General features: G+C 36.3%; 3 protein-coding genes across 5 annotated transcripts in view; 2 read left to right on the top strand and 1 right to left on the bottom strand.

The window, feature by feature from the left end:
- Window positions 1–3823, top strand: part of LOC124644908 (Krueppel-like factor luna) — a 137241-nt gene extending 133418 nt beyond the window's left edge. For both annotated transcript variants that reach the window (XM_047184583.1, XM_047184582.1), the window contains exon 4: window positions 1498–3823. In XM_047184583.1, the coding sequence (XP_047040539.1) occupies window positions 1498–1673 (176 nt within the window). In that variant the 3' untranslated portion in view covers window positions 1674–3823. The remainder of the gene's footprint in view (window positions 1–1497) is intronic.
- A 7120-nt stretch (window positions 3824–10943) lies between these two features.
- On the top strand, window positions 10944–15137 carry LOC124645010. 2 transcript variants are annotated; one of them, XM_047184736.1, is made up of 5 exons: window positions 10944–11102; window positions 11594–11701; window positions 11895–11960; window positions 12405–12487; window positions 13272–15137. In XM_047184736.1, exons 1-4 carry the CDS (start codon window positions 11039–11041, stop codon window positions 12464–12466), a joined length of 300 nt encoding a protein of 99 aa, XP_047040692.1. In that variant the 5' UTR covers window positions 10944–11038; the 3' UTR covers window positions 12467–12487; window positions 13272–15137. The 2 variants fall into 2 exon arrangements, with proteins under 2 accessions (XP_047040692.1, XP_047040691.1); XM_047184735.1 differs by having other exon boundaries at window positions 10952–11102; window positions 12390–12487.
- A 2054-nt stretch (window positions 15138–17191) lies between these two features.
- LOC124645402 lies at window positions 17192–20998 on the bottom strand. Its single transcript, XM_047185207.1, has 3 exons — window positions 20826–20998; window positions 19697–19807; window positions 17192–17443 (listed from the first exon to the last, which is right to left on the bottom strand). The coding sequence occupies exons 1-3, from the start codon at window positions 20938–20940 to the stop codon at window positions 17301–17303; spliced, it is 369 nt and encodes a 122-aa protein (XP_047041163.1). The 5' UTR covers window positions 20941–20998; the 3' UTR covers window positions 17192–17300.
- Window positions 20999–22422: the final 1424 nt, after the last annotated feature.

Genomic DNA, 22422 nt, shown 5'->3' with positions numbered 1-22422 from the left:
CTCCGGGGAACCCCGCACGAAGAGACGTCGCTCTCGGAGGAAATTATTTTATAAAAAGAGAAAACACTTCAGACAAGGATGACGGTTGTACCGGCGAGATTCCTACAAACAAAGTTGACGATCGTACGGTGTGGAGCGCGAGATCGCTGAATCCAGGAAGATAAAGAGCAATAAAATGTATATTAAAATCGTCTGCAATGGTTTTGCTTTTTTTATCCGTGTATTTCTGTATATTTATTGTTTGTGAACTTTGTGATATTATTCTACATGAAGGTTTAAAAAAAAAACAATTATGTTCATAATACATGCAATTCATTAATTTTCAATTCACGATATCGATCGATAAAAATTAAAATAACGTCCTCAAATACTAGGAACATTGTTTTCATCCTTTAGTTACTACTAGTTACATCTGCACGCACGTCTGAAATCCTTACGTTACTGTTGTGTGTCCTCGCTGTGTGCTTCGACTTCATTACTCCGGAGATCCAATCTCTGAAGGGAGCTACTGCTGTCAACACCGCCGTTGTTTCTTCACTCACTATGTTGAAACCACACAAGCCTACTATCTCTCCTTCGTAGAAACTCGGCCCACCGGAATCCCCATAGCAAATGGGTCCATATTCTTGGTAGCTTTGCGTGGCAACACATAGCACGGAGTACAGAGATTTTATATCGCTGTCGCATTCTGTGACATTAGATTCGTCATATCGCAGCATCTTCATCTCACTTTTCCCAGATTTGTTTATCCTTGCCCCACCAACGTACACTACAGAATAACCAACCATTACCGATGGGCTCTTTAATGACATCACCCCGTATCTTCTCAGTAAGATTTCCTCGACATATAATAAGCTTATGTCGTAATCTAGGGAAAAATGAACCTCTGCATATGTTGGGTGAATGAATTTCTTCAAAACCTTAGAATACAATTTTGATTTTAAAGGTGATATACTAAAGTTGCTGTGCCAAACATACAGCTCTTTTATTAGTCGCTCTTGTACGCAATGTGCGGCAGTTAGTGCCCATTGTTTATGTATCATAGAGCCTGTACAGAATCCAAATATATTGGCTTTATGACGATCATGATAGATCTCCAATATAGCGATCACAAAGGGATATTCACCACGTTTCACTTCTCTTATTTCGAAAACTTTAGGTGTGGAAACTTGTGCGCTTACAATTGCCAGATAAGGAAATATTGCAAACAGTTTTACGAACATAATTGAAAAAGGAAACTAAATTCGTTCATTTTATGTTTTACGTTTATAACATATGTATAAATATGTTTAAATAGTTGAGTAATAAAAAAGTGGTTTACGTTGATACTTTTATGGATGAGATTAATAAAAAGAAAAATGGATTTTAGCGGGCGGTAGTGCTAGGCTAAACACCGTTAAACACCGTTATTCTTCCACTGGGCCAGGCCCAAACAAAGCCGTAGTTTTAATCCTGTAATGTTGTGAATGTATATTAATAAAGTGTTTGTGATTTCAGGCGAGAAGCCGTACAAGTGCTCGTGGGAGGGGTGCGAGTGGCGGTTCGCGCGCTCGGACGAGCTCACGCGGCACTACCGCAAGCACACGGGCGCCAAGCCGTTCCGCTGCCGCCACTGCGAGCGGTGCTTCTCGCGCTCCGACCACCTGGCGCTGCACGCCAAGCGGCACGCGTAGCCCGCGGCTCCCGCGCCTGTCCGCGCCCCCACTCGCAAGCGCAAGTAGAACAGCCACGCGCTGTCTTTATTTACAAGTATATTAGTGATTCCGTTTATAGGTTGTCGTGAGTTGTGAACACGGAATTGATTGTGATGGGCGCTGCTCCATACAGCGACAAGCCAAAGAATGCCGCTACGTCGTAGTCAACACTCATTGCACCTAATGCTTTAAAGTTATTTTTTTTGTTTTTAAGTTTAACGAGTTTTTTTATTCGGGAAAAATCTCTTGATGTTTCGGCAATTATCGTTACGGTTCTTTGTTGCTAAGATTTCGATTTATAGCCGTTGTGTATTTTTATGTGAGCTTCGTGTATTTAGTCGCCGCCGCGTAGCGACGGTGCGAGTGTGCCATGAGTGGGAGTCTCCCCACATGCATTTCAGTCGCGGTCATATTATTTATTGGGAAGTTCGGCTAATGATCCCACCGACGCCGAGCACGACCTTTAATATTTTAGGCTTAGTGCGTCGCGTTACCTGATGTTATGTCGGAGTCGCGAGTCAGTCGGCGTGTCTCTCGCATGCCTTTAGCTCGAACCACTAGCTCAAAATTGATGATTCAACTTGAACTAATAAAGTGCATGAAATTACAAAACTAAAAATCCCAAGTTCTGAAGCAGTGGTTCGCGTTGGAAGTAGGCTAAGGTATCGACCGACTGGCTCGCCATCTCTGCGCAGATTCGTATGTTTATTTTGTTTAACTGTATTTTATTCAGTAGTTTAAGCTTTTTCTTTACTCTTTCATTCCGATATTGTGCGGTTAACAGGCCTTTATTTCATTAGCTATAAGATTCTTTATTGCATGCACTATTTGATGTTTGGCATGCCGTTACACACATAGCGTGGTCGATTTGCCTACAGGGAGGGTAACATCTATAGTACATATTTTTTTTGTATTTTTGTAAAGTGAGGATCGCTACGTGTGTAGAGGCTCCGTTGATTCTGGCGGGAACAATGGTCACTAATGGCGGTATTCGCGTGTTCAATCATGATCTCAGTAACATACAAGAACAGCACTATATATTATGGTTCGCCATTATTTGCCATCGTCGCTTGTCTAAACACAGTCGCAAACATTTCGTTGGCCATCTTGATAAGACCGGTTACAGACGGACGTGGCGTCGGCTGCGTTTGGCGTCATAACCGGCCAGCATACTGATTGTGCACGACTTTTGTGATCACTTGGAGAGCACGAGAGTGTGCGCTCTCAAGATGCTGGTTGCGTAATGCCACTAACTTGTAACGGTAATAATTAATCAAAGATCCTGATCATCTTCCACTGGATATAATCCCCAGTTTTAGTTTTAGTCCCAAGTTTTAGTTTGTGTAAGCACATGCTGTCGACGACACATCTCTGCATCTTTGCAAAACCATTTCCAAATCTCTGCAGAATCACTTCCAAATGTGTGCAGAGTTACTCCTGCAAGTTGTGGCAGTTACGGGACAGCTTACATAATCTAGTTAACTTTTGTTACTAGAGCATAAGTATGAACAACGACTGTTTACAATAAATAAACTGCCATTTTTTTATTCTAATGTACAGTGTCGTTGAGTCGTCAGTAACTGTGCATCTTTTATTGCATACCTCCCGGGGCCAATAATTTAGTCTTCCCAGTTTGATAAGTTCTTGTTACAGTATGATGAGTTTTATATCTTTGCAGAGATATCACGCTCATTAAACACTCTTTTAACAATAACTATTATAAGACAATACAAATTTTAATATAGTCAAATATTTAACGTAATTTTCGACTGACTATAATTGAAAATAAAAGAATGCATTGACTGATCTAGAATTAAATAACTGATCTGCTTTGAGTTTTCTTGTAAATTGGTTTGAACAATCGTAGTTGTGATAATGTGAGATCACGCTTATGTGAACAAATAGTGTAAGATTATTAAAATGCCTTATTTAACTTGTTTTAAACTTCATAAAGAAGAAGTTGAAACATTTGTCGCGTGTGATATCTCTGCAGTTTAGTCCCCACACACGAAACATCTCTGTATTTGCACTTCCGCTCATTATTCGTTAATATTTCGTCGTCCCATGTACCTAGTTTTTATAACATTTAAATTATTAAACCACCACATTTTATCAAATACATTATTTAAGTTAAGTATCATTTTATTGTATATGTATATTATTGTTGACAAATATTGAATATTTGTAAATTTTATTTTGAAAATCTCAGTTGCTTTTAAATCAAGTTTATTTTTTGCGATTTTTGTCGACTGTCAAAATAGTTATTATTACATATAGATTATTATTTTGTTTTGACAGTAGACAATAATAGAATTACGTGTCAATAGCAATATGACTAAAGAACAAGGGAAAGATGTGTTTGTATAATGTAAATAAACAACTCGGTATTTGCAATACTGTAAAAAATATCTTTGTGCGTAAATGCGAAATCACATTGCATCGGATGTTAATCAAGTTATTGTTTAGTTTCATCGTTGAGCATACATTGCTGGAACCATCCATTTTAACTTTCCAACAAAGTTGAAAGTCATTAGACACTTGAATCGTTTTATTATTATTTTAATAATTGCTATTGGTCACACGTAATGAACTCACACAGGCATATACAGGGGGCATGCATAGCTCACGCTTTCCGCGGGGTGCTCTTATACAGGTTGATGCAAAAATACTAAACATATTTTAGCCATCTTTGAAAAGCGTGGGTGCGTTTTCGAGACCTGTATGAACCCCCAGCTAGCTTCAAAACTGGCTAGGCTCACTGTGTTGCATCACACAATATAAGGGTTAGGCTATATACGTAAAATCATGTGTTAGCAGTACGAATTTAGCTATTAAAAGTCATACATAACTAAAAATAATAAATATCATTCTGCATTTTTTCTAGATCAATGTATATGTGTAACAACCGTGAAAACATAGATGTAAGAAACAAAAAATATAAAAAAAATAATGTGATTCATAAAGTTATTATACCTTAAATATTGAAGTGAAACATGATAGAAATAAATGTTTATATGTATGGTACGAGTACCGCTTCGTGAATGGTCTATGTGTACTAGGTATATGCACGACGGCTGGTAAATGCATATGTAGTCTTGTAGAATATACTTAGAGTAATTTGTAATCTGTTACCCGCTGACCTAAATCATCAAGATTATTAATTCCTGTTTCTCTTTGTACGAGGATAAAGTAATTAAATATTCCAGATTGTTGCATTTTTTATAACGTATGAAAAAACATAGGCCTCTCCTATTTTATGTAATACATGATTTTCTAAAGGATTCTATAGTTATTAAAATGTTTACACAAAGCGGGTAACAACAAAAATTATACTAAAGATTCCATATGAATGTCAAACTACGTCATATTGTATTAGAGAACGTAATATATAAACGAAATATACATTTATCTAATAATATACTTACATTATACTATATAAAATAGATAAATTTTCGTCATTCAAGATAAGCGGCTGTGTTAGAATCAACTCTTTGTATAAAATTTTCGACTCCACCGAATCGGGAAACGTATACAATATAATAAAAAATAGTATTTAAGATGCATTAAGGTGAAAATAATTATTTAAGGCCGATGTATAATGATTTAGGAATTTCTCTTTAGATTCACAGGTATACGCAATAAAATAATTCCAAATAACTTGCGGATATATCATGAAATGTCAACATATATTATGTACTGTTTAATAAGTATTTTTATTTTTAAGAATGTCATCAGCATCATATCTTACCAATAAGGTTTTATTCAAACCTTTACTTGGTAAATACTAAGGCCTCGGCCTCGAATTTTGCGGGCAGCGGGGCGGCAGCGGCGGCGGCGCGGGAGCGGGCGGGCAACGCATACCTGTTCTCGAAACTAGCGGGCAGATCGCGCGGCAGTATAGCAGTGTAGTGTTGTGTTCTGTTGTGTTTGCTGTTCCATATGGGTGTCCTCTCAAAGATGGCCGAAATAATTAGCTCTTGCACGTCCGAAGACATTTTGATACGTCACAAAAAAAATGTATAACACTATGCCTACAATGCAGACGCCCAACGCGGGCGGTCACCGCTTGACTGGAGCGCACCGCTCGTTGCCCGCCGCCGCGCCGCTCCCGCGCCGCTGTATTCGAGGGCCGGTTCATTTGATTATACGCGTAAGATCCTGCCGCTCTCGCGCCGCCGCCGCCGCCACCGCCCCGCTGCCCGCAAAATTCGAGGCAGAGGCCTTAAGATAAAAAAAAAAACAACTGAAAACTAACGAGCTTTACAAACAAAGACGCACAATTTTATACTTAGTTACAAATAACAATTACCTTTACATAATTAAAAATATTTATTTCGTTGCGTATCCCTGTATATTTTATTAATTTTATGCGCGGTAATTCCTTAAAAATCTTTTCTCTAAAATCAATATGAAATCAGACGAATGCAATAAAAAACAAAAAAAAATGTTTGTATGTGTTTGTGTAGGTTATTTTTTATCCGGGAGCGGGAAATAGTTGCCTCTGCTGGCGGAACCTAGCCTAAAATAAATTTGAGTCAGTATGCCATTTACTGTTCAAGGCCGTCAGGACCTAGTTTTGAGATTTTCAATATCGTACCTATATTTCTCCTCGAATATATGTCAGTAGGACATCACAAAAAAGGCAACAATATCTCTTATTAAAATAACAAAACAATCAGAAAATCTTCCAATACTTACATCGCACTTCCTAAACACATACACCATCCAAAAAAAGTCTCGCCAAACTCGTATTAGCCCGCGGTTGTAAACACAGGTGGTACTTTATAGATGCTTTGTTTGTTTTCATTCACAACTTTGTCTAGATGTGTATAGAGAAACGCGAGGACTATACTATTGATTGCCCGGGATACTCTGTATGCGCGCGAATTGCACCGGCACACGACCGCCGCCTACCGTAGCTTTTGCGAACTAAAGCCTCCCGCGTATTTCGAACACAAAGCGTTCATATTTCATCTTGCTAATTGGGATACGAATTTGGCCTTGAAAAAAAAATATTCTGAAAAATACTTGATTGATTTAAGGGGCGCAGTTTACAAAAATGATTATATAAAAAGTAACACCCTGTCTTTTTTCAAAATTACCGTGCATATTAAATAATATAATTATTTTGCTAACAAGGTGCCTTATTTTGATCGCATTAGTATTCTATTGTCGTTATTTTGAATACAAATAAGTTAATTTTACTCCGTTAGTACATTCCAGTGGGTCTCGATTCGGTTGGATATTTTGAATATCATATTGTAAGGATATTTTTTTGTAGACTTGTAATCGGCTGCAGAATGCAATATCTTAATATTAATCAATTTTTAAATTTTAATGTTGGTTAATTTTTTGCTAATGTTAATTATCTTTTTAAATTTGACTTAAAAATTGCTAAATGTTTTAACATATTTCATGATTTAAAGTATATTTTCTTACAAAATAGTGTTGCCATAAGCTTTTTGTTCGCAGAATGAAATTTCAACAATTATTAGATAATATTAGCTTTTTTAACATTTTAAATACTGTAACATTTATATTAAAATATAAGTAAGCATTTTATAGAATTATTAACTTCATAATGGTTGTCTGTATTTCAATAATATAATACTGAATAGGTAGGATATTCAAAGGTTGTACTAGAGAATGAAATTCAAAATTAGGCTAAATACCTAAAACAACGATTTAGGAGACAAAGTGAAAAGCTTATGGTGAAACTAAATTTGAAAATATACATATATTAGTACTCACCTCTGACATACCTTGAACAATACATAGAATATGATTTCTCAGTCGGTTACAAGCTGTCTTGACAGATCATTTCTGTCACAAATCATTTCGGTGACGTCTCTATTGTAAACGTCATTAAATTGCCAAATGACGTCACTGTTCTGATAAGGAAGCTGCGCCTTTTTTGTAAAACTTTGTGACTATCCAGGATAAATATTTGTGATATTGGGTCTACCCCAGCCAGAACAATATTGTGGGCTCAAAGTGTGAGTCGATAATTAAGAAAAACACTGATTAATTAATAAATGAATGGTTGAGTATGAGCAAAGATTACATCAGATAATGTTACCTTTTTAGCTTATAAATTTATTATATAGCTTTAAATACATTTTTGAACAATTTGTTCTTTAGTTATAGTTTGCTAAAATGTTTGTGAGCTTGGGCTGTTTGCACAGCAGTGGCTAGACGCTAGAGACAGTATAGACTGGTCTGTGCCTGCAGGCCCGAGGTCTCATCACCAGTGTGCAAGTGACTGTGAGAACCTTTTTGTATTATTCTAAATAATAATTAAAATTGTTTGAGTATTGGATACTTGTCCAAATTTGTTTCACAAGCTTAGGCGTGTATTATATTATAATTATTATCTTTAAAGTAAGTTGTTATTATTAAGTGCAAAATTTTAAATTTAAAAGAAATTTATATATTGTTAATTTTAGTGTGGAACAGAATACTTGTGAAATATTGTACGCTGGATAGTCATTGATGAATTCTGCAATTTAAAATTAATTCAATTATAATAAAAAAGGCGAAGCTTTTTGAAATAATATATGTTATCTTCTAGTTTATATCTGTACCGGCGTTTATATTTCCAATGAGCCGAGACTTGTATATAAACACTTAATATAGTTACTAATACTACATATTTACAAAAACATGTAATAATAATAATAATTGTGCATGTAAACAGTTATTTATTATTATTATTTTGTTCTCGTTTCCTTTCTGATGTATGTATGGTAGGCCTCCGTGCGAGAGACAGGTGAAGTAGCATACACATTTTATATTATTAAATTTTTCTTATATGTGGAAATGAAGACGTTTTATTTACTAACTTCCGCACCATTAATAGTTACACATAACAGAACGGATACAGATCAGTAGACAAAGAGATGGAATAATATGTCACTAACCTGAGTCCTTTACTTGTTGCATGGAAACATTGTGCGCACTTGACGAATTGTTCACAAAGCACTGCACTCCGCGTCACTGTTTGTTGTCCGCTCGGCGGGTCCGACAAGGCACAGCCCGCGAACACCACATCAACAACACTGAGAGCCCGAATGCTGCCCGGCCGGCCAGCCAGCATCTATTTTTAGATGTCCTACAGCTTATTGATTTTTAAAATGCACTTTAGTGTACCCCACTACACAACAATTTACTCAACGAAATACCTGCAGCTTTTATCTCCGAATGTTCGCCACTATCACCGAAAAATACAGGATGATCACAAAATCACATTTAATTCCGCGCACTGATTGTTTTACAATGCATTGCAATAAAAATATTAAAGTTTAACTTGTTACATTGCCTTGAAGATGGTTGTTTGTGAGGCATGAAGTTGCTCCCAAATGTCAATGTTTGAAATATGAAAGCGTACATACGGAGTGTAGTTACAGACTATGTATTGACGCGAATCTCGGACCGCGCAGTTAACGGGACGATCACTCGGAAAATTGGAATCGAGTTATAATTTAATTTCGATTATTTTTTATTTTTTTGAGTTTTTTGATAGATTTTGGTTTCTAAAGTTTAGTTAATTGATAGAGTCTCAAAAGTGTATTTTGAGATGAATATTTACCAAATTGCTGTGAATGATTTGAGTGTAGGTTTGAGGTTATGCCGCCTGAAAAACGATTTTGGCTTAATAAAAACAATCAAGAGTATAATAAACCCAGTAATATATATTTTTTAAAGAAATCACCAAAGATTTACCACTGTTAGTTATTTAGTATTATAATATTAGTTATTTATACCTGAAAGAGAATCGTAAATATTTTTGGTCCTGAAAGCCCGCTGAAAACTTGGAGTAAAAATCATGGTTGCAGCTGAAAATATCGGCAAAGAACTTCGTTTGATGCGTAAGTATAAAGAATACAAGAGTAAGTATTGAGAAATCTAAAATAAAACCTAAAATCTGGTCAATCATACAAAAAATACTTATTAGCCCCGAAGATTGGATGCTGAAGTTTCATAACAGTAGGATAATTTTATTACGTGGCATAGAACGCAGGCAAAATATAATGCAATGTCAATTAATTGGTTTTCATGAGAAAAGCTTTGCGAATCGCACGTGTTGTGATATTGTGCGATATCATGGTTCCGTAGGGATTTGAGTTCGGTAAAAACTATTTTGTACCTACACCTAGTTGATTCAAAACATAAAAAGGTACATAGATTTGAGATAACTAGAAAAAGTCTATCATATCGAATAAAATAAAAGTAGATAGGCATGTAATAGTGTGAAATTGATTGCAAAATACGGTCTAGACTAACGAACCAAAAAAACTGTATCAAAAAAGGTTTTTTAATCCTCCCAAGGAACCCTAAAAGAGTTACTCTTATGTTTACTAACTCCAGTCGCTCTAAGGCCTTTTATCGCATAATCTTTTGTCGAAGCGTAAATCGTGTGATGAGGCGGTAAAAATCCTTTCATGTGTACAAGTGGGTTAAATCAAAGCGACTACCCCTTAACTGTGAAACTGGACTGTGGGGGCGCCACTGCCCATTCGCGCCATACATTTACGATTACGAATTATTACACTAGCAACACCGAACTTAAAGAAACTATTCGATTAACTCGAATGCAACAAATATACGCAATTTTCGAAAAAATATATATATTTTTTTAATGTATTTTTTGCTCATATATTGTTTGGTATTTTTGTTAAAGTTGTATTTTAATTGTTTAGGGGTTGAAATTGACGTATTCAGAAGGGGTGTGAAGTTGTCGAGAGTCCAAAGAATTAATGATAGATCTGTGTGGTCAGTTTTCAAAATATATTTTGACATTCTGAAAACTTTTCGAGATGAATGCATATTTCATTATAAAAAGAAATTAATTACGATATTAAAAAGATATGCTTAAGGATACAAAAAAGCATACTGTAGACTAGATTTTCTCTTGCTACGAGAATGCACGTAGCAAGCGTAGCAAAGCCCACCGTCGTAGCATCAACTACGTAGCAGATGAAACCCGTAGTCTAACATTCTTTTTTCAGCTGGCTATCAAAATTCTGATATTTTTTGCAGAAAAATATTTCTAATTAAAAATTAATTAAAACAAAGTATAAAAAATGACAAATAGTTTTTTTTTTACCGGCCACACATTTTGTTCTATTAGGTTCTAGTATTAAAAAGAGTACTAAAATCGAAGTTCCCTCTCCCACATCTAGGTCATCAGTCAGGTATCGATCCGCGCAGCTCAGACCACAGTCAGTTCTGAGAAGTGAGCCCCGGCCAGCGCTAGCCTCCGTTTTTGCCCCAAAAGTCCCAATAAAACCGCCAAGTTGGAGAAATTACAGACCCTAGATAAAAAACCTTATTTAATTTTAGACATGGACGAAATAAGTCTAAGTACAATCCAGGCCTTGGAGAGGATACCCCTGGAACAGCTCATAGGTAAGTGACGTCTTAATAATGAATAACATTTGTACCTACTTTGTGTTTATTTTTGTACTTCAGTCGACATTCTTGCGATGCATTGTACCGAAATGGCGAAGGCTTACATACTGCGTTTTATGATGTTGTTAAATAATGTTTGAATAATTAAACCAAACTATTTCTATTGTTATTATAAGAGATTGATTTGTTTGGGGGAAAGTAAAATATTAGCAATCAGCAGTCTTTTGTTACTTGATAGCATCATTAAATTAAAACAGAAACTTTATATCTTAAAAGCTTGCTCGCGTTGTTCTTTATAAAACGCTAACGCAGTAGATTTTATATGTAATGTTAGTGATAAGGTTGAGAATAAATAAATAAATAAATAATTTTTCCCTACTGCGAAATTAATAAATGCTCGCGATGAATATTTAGCAACGTCACCGTTCTCTAATAACTACTAACATTAGTATTAATAAAACATTAAAAAATACATGGTAATGTTTCAGAAACCTATATAAAAATGAGCGTGGAGGTGATTAAGGAAATGCAGAATCGCGACGATCCTGAATTTTTGAGAAGCCTCAAATATGCGAAGAGTCAAATGACGCGTGAAGGTATTTGTATCATTACTACTAAGTATTTTATTCCCATTAATTTTACATCATAAAAAGTATCTACTGATCTCCTCTAAAAAGTCAATTTAAATTGGTTCAGCCATTTCATTGCTTCACAACTTATAACAGGTTGTTCTTAACAATAGGATTTATCTTATATATAACTGACGCTTTTCTTTTGTTAAATTTACAGAATTTTTGTCCATACAAATCGAAGTGTATGCAGCATGCAACCAGTTTGCGATGCAACAATGCACGGGTATGTATGACTCACTATATTTCATTACTATCATTAAAATATACTTATGTCCTACCATAACACCACCTTTAGAGAACTATTCCCAGTTATTCCACCAGGTGGTGTTATTCTGTTTACTATCTATTCGTGAAAACTGTAAGTGCACATTTGTTGGTAAACAAAAACTGACTAAGTTACTACTGCAACCACTGACATTCTAGAAATATTTACAACAAGTTTGTTGAAGCTAGCTAGAACGCGTAGATCAGAAGTAAGATAAGTATGTTTCCATCTCAGTGCCACACCAGTCACCTATCTCGCCAAGATGGCATCATAGGATCCAATATAATTACCTCAATTTACTATGAACATAGAAAAAATACTTGGTTCAACAACAACAATCACATTTGGATAGAAATAAGAACAAACAATACAATGATTGACATCAAGTTTTCTGTGTTTCAGCTGTCGATCAGATCGCTCACATGGTGGTCTTGCACGACTCCGTATCTCTGATGGATCTGTAAACAAAAACACTAAAGCAACAGGTAATAATTCTAAACCTTACTTAGCTGACTATCCTCCCCACTCAGAGACATTTAATGATTACTTACTTAAGTCACTCCTTAATTACGGAATGTCATACAAATCCTTCACTAAGGAATGGCTTAAGTAACCATTAAATTACTCTGAGTGGGGAGGTATATCTTAGACTATATCTAAGTATATCTTGGACACCAATGACTGTGTTTCGGATGGCACGGTAAACTGTATTTTCCAGCTGTCAGTGAACTTTGGCAGTCATTACAGGTAGTCAGAAGCCAGTAAGTCTGATACCAGTCTAACCAAGGGGTATTGGGTTGCCCAGGTAATTTGGTTGAGGAGGTCAGATAGACAGTCACTCCTTGTAAAACACTGGTGCTCACCTGCATCCGGTTAGACTGTAAGCCGACCACAACATAGTTGGGAAAAGGCTCGGAAGATGATGATGACTTAATCGACTATAGTTTATTATACAGCCGTACCAGTGTTTTTGTGTATTTGGCTAACAGTGCTTTAAAATGGGCAGCGTTTGACAGACAAGTCACTAAGACCCTGGTAAAAATTCATTACTTGAGTTATCATATTAAGTTATTGTAGTGTATGTTCTACCTATATCTCTTTAATTACCATCCGATAATTAAGATATCGGCTCGCTTGCCTGCATAACATCTTACTCTCGTGTCACACTCTCTCACAGTTTCCCGCCAACTGACCATAGTGTATAGATGCACCCTACAATAATACAGTATGCTACCGTAATTAAAACACGTCTTGTTCTTCATATTTCAGGCTGCAGATATCACCCAGCAACAACAATTCACCGTAAGATTTGAAATACACTCGCCGCCGTCTCCACATCTCATAGAAATCAGGACATCACCATCACTTAGTTTTGGAGTGATCAATAGTAGGACAAAGCATAACTATATCTGCAGCCTTTTTAAAGCCGATTTCACCTATCACACGATTTAAAAATGTTCAAAACAGCAGTATTTTTAAAAGTGCATCTAGCACTGGTTTACAGGGAACTACAGACAACACACAGTTTAGACATAAACAAAATCTGAAAAAAAAAACTATCCTATCATTGGCGTGTAACTAGGAAGTCTTGAAAGGTGAAATCAGGCAAATCACATCAGCATTCTTCACCAAAAATATTAATGCATCCTCTACATGTTGCATCAATTTACTTTATGAGCTAGTAGTCTGATTTTCTTAAGATATATAATATATATATAGTGGGTAACCACTTGTTAGGTCTATAAAGGACCTTGGCGCACACTGGGCACAGCTGCGACACAGATCAGATGCACGTTGTCGCGTTGTCAGTGTGTTGCTTTATGCGCAAAGTGACGAATGGTAATGTGTCATCTTTAGGCGAGATTCCACCGGTGTGCGGTGCTGTGACACATGTTTCTGTACAACTTGCTTTAGCAAACACCATCAAATAGCGAGCATCATTTTAAAATTCTTACCCTTGCGCGAAACACACAGTCGATGATTACATTGTATTTCTTGTCTACCAAGAAATATGCGCAATTTTTGTTTATGGATCTCGCCATTATTGAGGTATTTTATTACTCAAAGATATCGTCAAGTAGTTAGTTCTAGTTAGGTGTAAAATCTCATTGGACGTAAAACGTTTATTAGAGTTCATCTTAATGTTGAAGAAAAAAAAAATAGAACCTACTGCTGTAACTATGTGAACGGTCTCATCAATGTATTAGCAATATTGTCAGGTTAAGGACATTGCTCACTTAACGGCTCTTTCCCGACATAGAAATTTGACATTACTTGTATGAGGGCTGGTAAGCATAATCAATCTCTGGTAAGCATAACAGCAGATAGATAGAGTATTGGGAACAGCCGTTAGTCACTTGAGGCACCACCTATCTACATCCACTTCGGACTGCCTAACATCATTATCACGCGTGATCCACTGGTCTACTGACTGGCAAGTCGCTTGATGCCACATTGACAACACGCCAACTAGTGACCACAAGACATCTACCTGTCAACAACCAGTGGACATCTTACAAGTCGTGTGGGGGACAGTGAGCTATGACCTTTACAATATTAATTATCACTAACATATATGTGTGCATTTAATGTTACTCACGGAAAAATAATAAGCATATACCACAATATTTAACCATATTTAATAGATTATCTTCAGTAAGGGTCTAATCACACTAAAACAGTGGCAAAGGAAAACAAATAATTGAATACAACATTGCAAACTGTCAGCTGCTGCGAGTAGCTTTTGTTATAGTGTGGTATAACCCTAATTAAATTAAATAATATAAAAACTTGGAATTATTATAGTAAAATATTCTAGAGTTAGGACTCGTATTCGTTCTAGAACACGGATCACGTATCTAGAACTTTTTTGTTTTAGTCTATTTTTTATATCTGAAAAGAAAACAAAGCAACAGTAAAATCCCAAAAGGGGTTACGTTTCGGGACGTTTAACCTCAAAATTAATTGATGAAATACATGAACAGTCAAACTGTTAATTTAATTTATCCTCTTAAAGCTGTTGGTCGATCAATATATCTAAATTTATATAACATGTATGTCGACTTAACGAAATCTAAACTTGTAATTAATTTGTTTTAATTCTGAAATAAACAACTTAAATGTGAATATGCGAAATCGTGTTTTTATTTATCCCTTGCTTCCACCCTCTTGTCAGTGTAACTTCTTCCCCCCACATGGATGAAAAGTAGCCTATGTGCTATTTTTAATCCACTTCCTAAAAAGGAGGAAGTTCTCAATTCGTCGGGAACTTTTTTTAAAAATTATATTTAATTGCCAACCTTACCCGAGCGTGGTGTAAATCTGACCAGGCTGGTGTTGGTACCAAGTGCTCGAAGTAGGGCAGCAGCGTCTATGATTATTACATACTTGATACATCCCTGAAGCTAAAAACTTATGCTTTGTATGTAATGGATGTGCCTCAGTTTATTTCGCCACCGACTTCTAGGCCTATGCACCTAAAATTGTGATAAGCATAGTTGTCACTATCCACATTATTGCAAAAGTCTTGTTAAAACGAATAATATAAGCCCACACACGAGGTAGTTTACATATTCAGCTGTCGAGTTCCCTCGACCTTCTCTGGTCTCCATCATCAGGTCAGCTCCAAACCTTCACTGTTGAATAGTGCTATAAGGCAGACACCTGAGTGTCAAGTTTATACCCTATGTATGTATTCCTAAAACTTTCGAAAGTTGCCCTCGATTTCTCAGGGTTTCCATCATCAGATCCTGACCTGATGACAAAGGAACCACCTCGGAAGTATACGCTATCAAACAAAAAAATAATAATCAAAATCGATTAATAAATGGCTGCGTAATCGCGTAACAAACATACCAAAAAAAAAAAAGGTCGAATTGACAACCTTCGCTTTTTGGGAAGTCGGTCAACAAATATAATTTCAGGTGCGCAAATATTAATCAAGATCACAACCGTACCGAACGGCACGGTATTCAAAAAGTAAACTATTGACCATCTCAAATTGATACTACCTAATGGTAATGGTTCTAAAATATTTCTGCGTCGAAACCATAGCGCGATTTTAATCGCGCCAACGCCATCTATCGAGCGACGAGACAACATTGACAAAACATGCGCGTTGAGAATCTGACTCGCGCGCTGGTTTTTGTGCTCAATAAGAAATTGGGATAACAAACTATGCTTGGTTTGTAGTTCCAACCTATATCTTTATCTGAATTAATTTAAATTGGTTCAGCTATTTTATCATCAACGCACAACAGACAAACGGACAAGCAAGTACTGCTCGCTTATGAATTCAAATCTAATACAGATCACACATGCAAACAAACAAAAGGAGAACCAAATATAAAGTAATAAACACTAACAAACTACCAGCAGATCATAGGTTTTATGAGGTTTAATTGTGTGTATGAGCGCAGTCTTATAATGGTTCTGCGATTTATGGCCGATGTATACCAGAGGGTAGTCGCCGACACGAGGCCGTGTGTTCCGCGACGTGTGCTGAAAATTGTGGAATGGACTGCTATTTAATGTCATAAATACCCCATCACTCTGATCCATACAAGACAGCAGGCATGACCATAGTCTGGTAAATTTTCCCCTTGAGTTTAAGGGGTAAACTAAGACTCAATCGGAACTATTTGAAAAAGTGGATGATAACTGTAATTTAAAAAAAAAAATCCAACTACCTAAATAAAGTCTTCCAAAAATGAGAACTGAGCTGTATAAACAAACTTGTTTTCCCATGTGCATTCAAATATATAATAAACTTCCTGTCCAAAGGGCACTACATAGATGGCTAATTGACAATCCTTTTTCCTCTATAAAAGAATTTATACAATATAAACCAAAAGATAAATAGGTAAACTTTATCACTTGCATGTTTATCTGTGTATAAGCTAATTGGCATGTCATTATATTATTATGACTGAATACCGAACACACTGAAATTTTGTAACACCTTATGAACCTACTGTATTTATGTGCAAATAAATACTTTGACTTTGATTTTACTCATGTACAGAACATGAGCACAAGTAGATATATGTTATTCTGATATATAAGCTATATTATTGCCAGTTTAATCATTTACACGGCAAACCTCCATCCATACATACAAACTTTCTTTAACATTAATAGGTTTAAATAAAACAACTGCTTTATTAGGTAAGTTTCCTTTTGATATGTAAAAAAATTGTGAAAAAGGTTTTTTATTGAAGTTTCTTGGAGACAGTTTGTTAGAAAAGTGACAAATCTTCGGAGAATTGAAGAAGGGATGCCATGGGTGGGTTACAATACTTAGGGGGAGTTAGCACATAGTATTGACTTATTGTGGGGACGCACGAAGACGGTGACCCTGCCATCGGGGAGCCTCTTCCAGCAGAGCGGGTAAGGATGTATCAGGCACGCCGAGTAGATGTACAACTCGAAGCGCTCGAAATCTGCAATGATCATAAGGAAATTCTTAGTTGATATCCATACAAATATCCAATCATTCGTCAAACATTCAATCATTCAATCGTACATTCTACAATTGTCATTTTTTTCGAAATATAACAGTCGTCAAGGATACACGTCTTTTCTTTGTCTCACCTGCGTCCATATCCAATACATCTATTGTCTAACTACACTGAACGGGATATTGTCATTACCTAGCTACACTAAAAACCATTCACTACCATCTTCGGGTTAAGGCGAGGAAGTGGTCAACAATAATTCCATAACCGGCACGCGCATCTAAGGCGCCAAAAGGGGTCGGAGCGTCTGAGCGGGGCGAGGATAACAATACGCGCGCTAGCTTATAACTAAAAGTCGTAAGCGACAAAATGGTTTTGTAATTTTAATATTTAGAAATGATAATTTAATAAAAATTCCTACTACCATTTTAAAGAGTATGTATATACTCAACTACTAAAAAAGTTAAGAGGCTTAAATCGGTCCCGTTTGCCCATAATATGTGAATCTCTTTTTAAAAAGAGGTATGTTTGATATATTTTTCTCTGTTATAAAAGTTACCTAATCATGTTTCTACAACTAACAAAATAAGGCTTATATCATGAACTTTCAGGTAACCAAGTTGTATTTTGATCCGTTTTGTATTTACTGAGAAAAATTGACATCCTTGGCGCCAAAAATTCCAATTCATCCTCTTAAGATGGAAATTATTTTTTTTTACCCTCCTTTCAATTATTTGTTAACAGAAAAGTATTCATTGATGCATGTACTATTTACAATAAAAATTAAAACTATTACTATATTTACAGATTAAAATTATTAAAATGATTAGATGGCAAATTGGATATTAAACTACGTTGCCCATTTGTGCAGCGTTAAAACAACGGGTAAGCGCCTTACACTTTATTACTGTAACACTGATGGAATACTGCATTGCCTTTCACAATTTAGTAGGCGCTTGGCGATGTAAGCGCCATTTCGGATTTTCGCCAGTGTCGAATACCCGAAGTTAAGTTACAATTTAATGGGCCATTAATAGTGAGAAATGTTAATTGAATTATAATTATTTTAATACAAAATAGGACAAGACGATATTTAAAGTTTATTGACGGTTGCGTTTCCTTATGTTTGCTCCGTTACTAGATGAAATCCATAATTACTTAAACCATTTAGTTCTTACTTCTATAATTTGCAACAACATATTAACTATAGCTGTTACATTACTAGGGTGTTTGGTGGACGAGGAACATTATATTGGCTATACATACGCCTTTTTTGGAAACCGCCTTTAAAGAAATTTGTAGCACAAAAAAACCTTCAACAGATATGTAGGTATATTACCTTACTCGTACCTGCGCATTTTAGTTACGCCCATCGTACGTGTTTGACCTATAAGATATGCCAGATCTACCTGCTTTATGACATCTCCTCACATATTTCCTTCTTCCGTGGGCATAATATTGTGTGTTAATATTATCAGTAGTAGTCGTGGTGGCCTAGTGGGTAAAGGACCAACCTCACGAGTATGAGGGTGTGGGTTCCATTCCAGGTCAGGCAATGCAACTTTTCTAAGTTTGTATGTACTTTCTAAGTATATCTTAGACACCAATGGCTGATAAAAAAGGCGGAGGAAAACATCTTGGAGACCTGGACTATAAAGTCTGGAATCACCAACCCACATTGGGCAAGCGTGGTGATTAATGTTCAATCCTTCTCCGTGTGAGAGGAGGCCTGTGCCCAGCAGTGGAACGATAAAAAAGGCAGTAACAGTACTATCAGTATACTACTAGAGGACATCTGTTTCCTGTATTGGGACGATAAATAAAGGCTGCAGATGATTATGATGAATGATCAATCTACCCTAATACTATGAACAGGAAACAGTTTTTGTTTGTTTGTACCCAAAAGGCTCCAAAACTACTTAACTGATTTGAAAACCTCTTTCACTATAATGAAGCTGGACTATCTGCGCTGAGTATGGGTTATGTTTTACACGGAAAAGGGCAGTAGTTCTCACAATAGGCGTGTGAAACCGCGTAGAACAGCTGGTCTATGCTAATATTATTAAGAGGAAAGATTTGCTTGTTTGTTTGACATGAGTAGGCTCCGAAACTACTTGACCGATTTCAAAAACTCTTTCACTGTTGGAAAGCTCTTCCCGAGCAACATAAGCTATATTTTACCCTAGGACGGGCAGTCGTTTCCACATGGAACAGCTAGTAAAGAATGATGCTACTTACACTCAGGAGCGATGGAACTCTTATGGAAATCATAGTTTCTCTTCACGAACGGTGTTTTCAGGTGTCTCTTCATGTCTTCGCGTACTTCCTGTTTCAGTCGCTCCAGCTCCTCTGAAATAGAATGTACTTCTTGTTTTAGTATTTTTATATTCGTTTTTCAAAAGCTTTGAATACATTGGAAGTGGTGAAGAGCGTTTTTAAGCTGGCTGTGTTTTTTTATGTTCAAAAAGTGTTGTACCTTATTCTAGTTTGAGAAAATGATTTTGACCTATGTTATGTATGCCATTGTGTATTAAGAACGTAAACAATAATTCCTTAAACATAATAAAAACCTATCCAAAAAACTCTTTATGTGAATATGTGGGATTACAATTTATTTACTAAGGCTCAGACCATTTATTTTTACTTTGTTTATCTTATTTATATTTTTCACGATAGCACATAGGTACTTTGATGGTGTGTTATAAAAAACCCAATTAGTATAAATCGCATAAAATAAAAACAAATCGTATTGCATTTGAATCTATAACAATGGCGTGATGGCTCAATCGCTTTCTTTATTAGGACCCCGCCCATTTTGAGTTGCGCTCTATAAACAGCAATAAAGTACTAGATCAAATATGTGGATATACTAAAATATGTTCTTCTACCCTTTGCCCTCCTTTTGACATGCATTCCAAGAGACCCGCTAGGAAAGCGTGCTAAAAAAAGGTTAAAAATTATAACACGAAATGAAAAATAAAACCAGTTAATAGTCTTGCTTTTGCAGTGGTTACTTACTAAATGCTTAATGCAATAACATTAAATACAGTCGCTATACGATCTTTTTGAAAAATCGCGTTATACTATAATTTAATTGTTTTAGGAAATAAATTTTTTAAGCCACATAATAATTATAAATCCCAAAACTTTTGTTACACATTAAAAAAAATATTCTTTTGTTTCCCGCCAGCCGAATCAGATTTCGAAATCACACAGCATTATTCAGATCAAACGCACAGCACTGAACAAAATAAAATTCCCAATTTAATAAAGCATTATTTCCAAACACCCGCAAAATAAATACACGAACAGGGCCTAGTAACTAGTACTACAAAAGTATACAACAGCTCAGCAATATAATACATACCCATGTCCTTTTCATACTGGGTTTTCACAGGCTGGGCAGCTGGTTTGACATCACCCACACGTCCAATTTTCACACGATCTTTTTTAATTTCCTTCTTTTCAATTTCAGAAGACATGTTCGTCACTTTTAATCAGATGCACCGAGTTGCAACCGGTTTGGAGCGCAGGCAGAAGTAGACTGTGGTCGATCAATACTGGAGTGCAGACGGGCCACAATCTACGATGTGTTCCTTATAGCTAGGTGTTTGTTGTAGTCTAAGTGAATGGTTTATTGATTGTGAAAAATCTAGTCTGGAAATGCTTTTTTTAGACTGGTAATGGGTGGTTGGACGCGACTTTGTTATGAGTGAAATTGAAAAAAAAAATTGATTGAATTTCAGTTGTTTGTTTGTAATTAGAAAGTTATTACTTGCTATAAGTAATTGTTTTCTCAAAATTCATATGCTAGATGCAATACCTATGTACTTGCATTAAAGGTTAATTTAAATTGTAGTATAATTTGACCTTTTTCACGCATATGTTGAAGATTAAAATAATATTTCAGTTCTCTGGGACCTGTTGAATATAACAATAACTCTCAATTCACCAATCTGTATTGTGCGTGTTCGGCCAGACAACAAAAGACCAAAGAGCAGACGAAAAGAAAAGATTCGTCACTCGCTTTGAAAAATTATAAGAAATTCTATTCTTAAATATACCTACAATATATACCTATATTCTTTTTGATTTCCAGGTCGTAAATATTATCTTTTACATTTCTTTTTTAAATAAAAGTATCAAGGCAATAATATTCTATATTCATAACCAACTCATTGTTACACACTGCCGAATGCATTCGGAGAGATGGGCTACTGTTGTCGTCCAGTGGACAGCCGCAGGCGGGGCAGACTCCAGAAGAGATGGCGTGACGACCTAGACGCCTATCACCGAGACTGGTGGACTCGGTCGAAAGATCGGGAAGTGTGAAAGCATCTTGCTTTATTGGGGTAGCCTTTTCTCAATAATGGAACATGATAGGCTAAACCTGCAGGACATCTGAGGAGCATGACGGGGAGTAGCGACCCTGCCTGTATGCAGAGTGCTTCTTTCTTTCTCCTGCCCTGTTCCCAAATTTTGCTTGGGGTCGGCGCAATATGTCATTTTCTTCTATTTTCCCCTGTTACTCGTCATACTGACACTCACTCCCTTCCTATTCATATCATCTTTCAGGCAATCCATCCATCTTTTCTTAGGTCTTCCTCTTCCTCTCCATCCATCTACACTTAGCACACACTTGTTTGCATGCGTATCATCCTTCCTCATTACATGCCCATACCACGACAATCTTCTACTTCTCATCTTTTCTGTAACTGGCGCTACTTTCAGACTTCCTCTAATGTAATCATTCCTCACTTTATCCATTCTTGTAACACCACACATCCATCTCAGCATTCTCATTTCTGCTACATGCACTCTCTCCTCATCCCTCTTTTTCAATGCCCAACACTCCGATCCATACAGGACGACAGGTCTAATGACGGATTTGTAAATTTTGCCCTTCAGTTTGAGGGGCATCCGCGGGTCACAGATAGCGCTAGTTACCTGTCGCCACTTCATCC

The sequence above is a fragment of the Helicoverpa zea genome, chromosome 31 (assembly GCF_022581195.2).
Source record: "Helicoverpa zea isolate HzStark_Cry1AcR chromosome 31, ilHelZeax1.1, whole genome shotgun sequence".
In the NCBI taxonomy this organism is placed as follows: domain Eukaryota; kingdom Metazoa; phylum Arthropoda; class Insecta; order Lepidoptera; family Noctuidae; genus Helicoverpa; species Helicoverpa zea.
Note: the sequence above shows the minus strand (reverse complement) of the source record. Positions and strands in the feature narration are given on the sequence as shown.

Bases quoted from the DNA above. Each gene is read 5' to 3' on its own strand.
- LOC124645402 (XM_047185207.1), bottom strand. From the start codon at position 20,940: ATGTCTTCTGAAATTGAAAAGAAGGAAATTAAAAAAGATCGTGTGAAA. The intron at 19,808-20,825 runs GTATGTATTATA...ATTCTATTTCAG, and splicing joins CCAGTATGAAAAGGACATGG to AGGAGCTGGAGCGACTGAAA. The intron at 17,444-19,696 runs GTAAGTAGCATC...TGATCATTGCAG, and splicing joins GAGTTCCATCGCTCCTGAGT to ATTTCGAGCGCTTCGAGTTG.
- LOC124645010 (XM_047184735.1), top strand. From the start codon at position 11,039: ATGGACGAAATAAGTCTAAGTACAATCCAGGCCTTGGAGAGGATACCC. The intron at 11,103-11,593 runs GTAAGTGACGTC...GTAATGTTTCAG, and splicing joins ACCCCTGGAACAGCTCATAG to AAACCTATATAAAAATGAGC. The intron at 11,961-12,389 runs GTATGTATGACT...ATTGACATCAAG, and splicing joins TGCGATGCAACAATGCACGG to TTTTCTGTGTTTCAGCTGTC.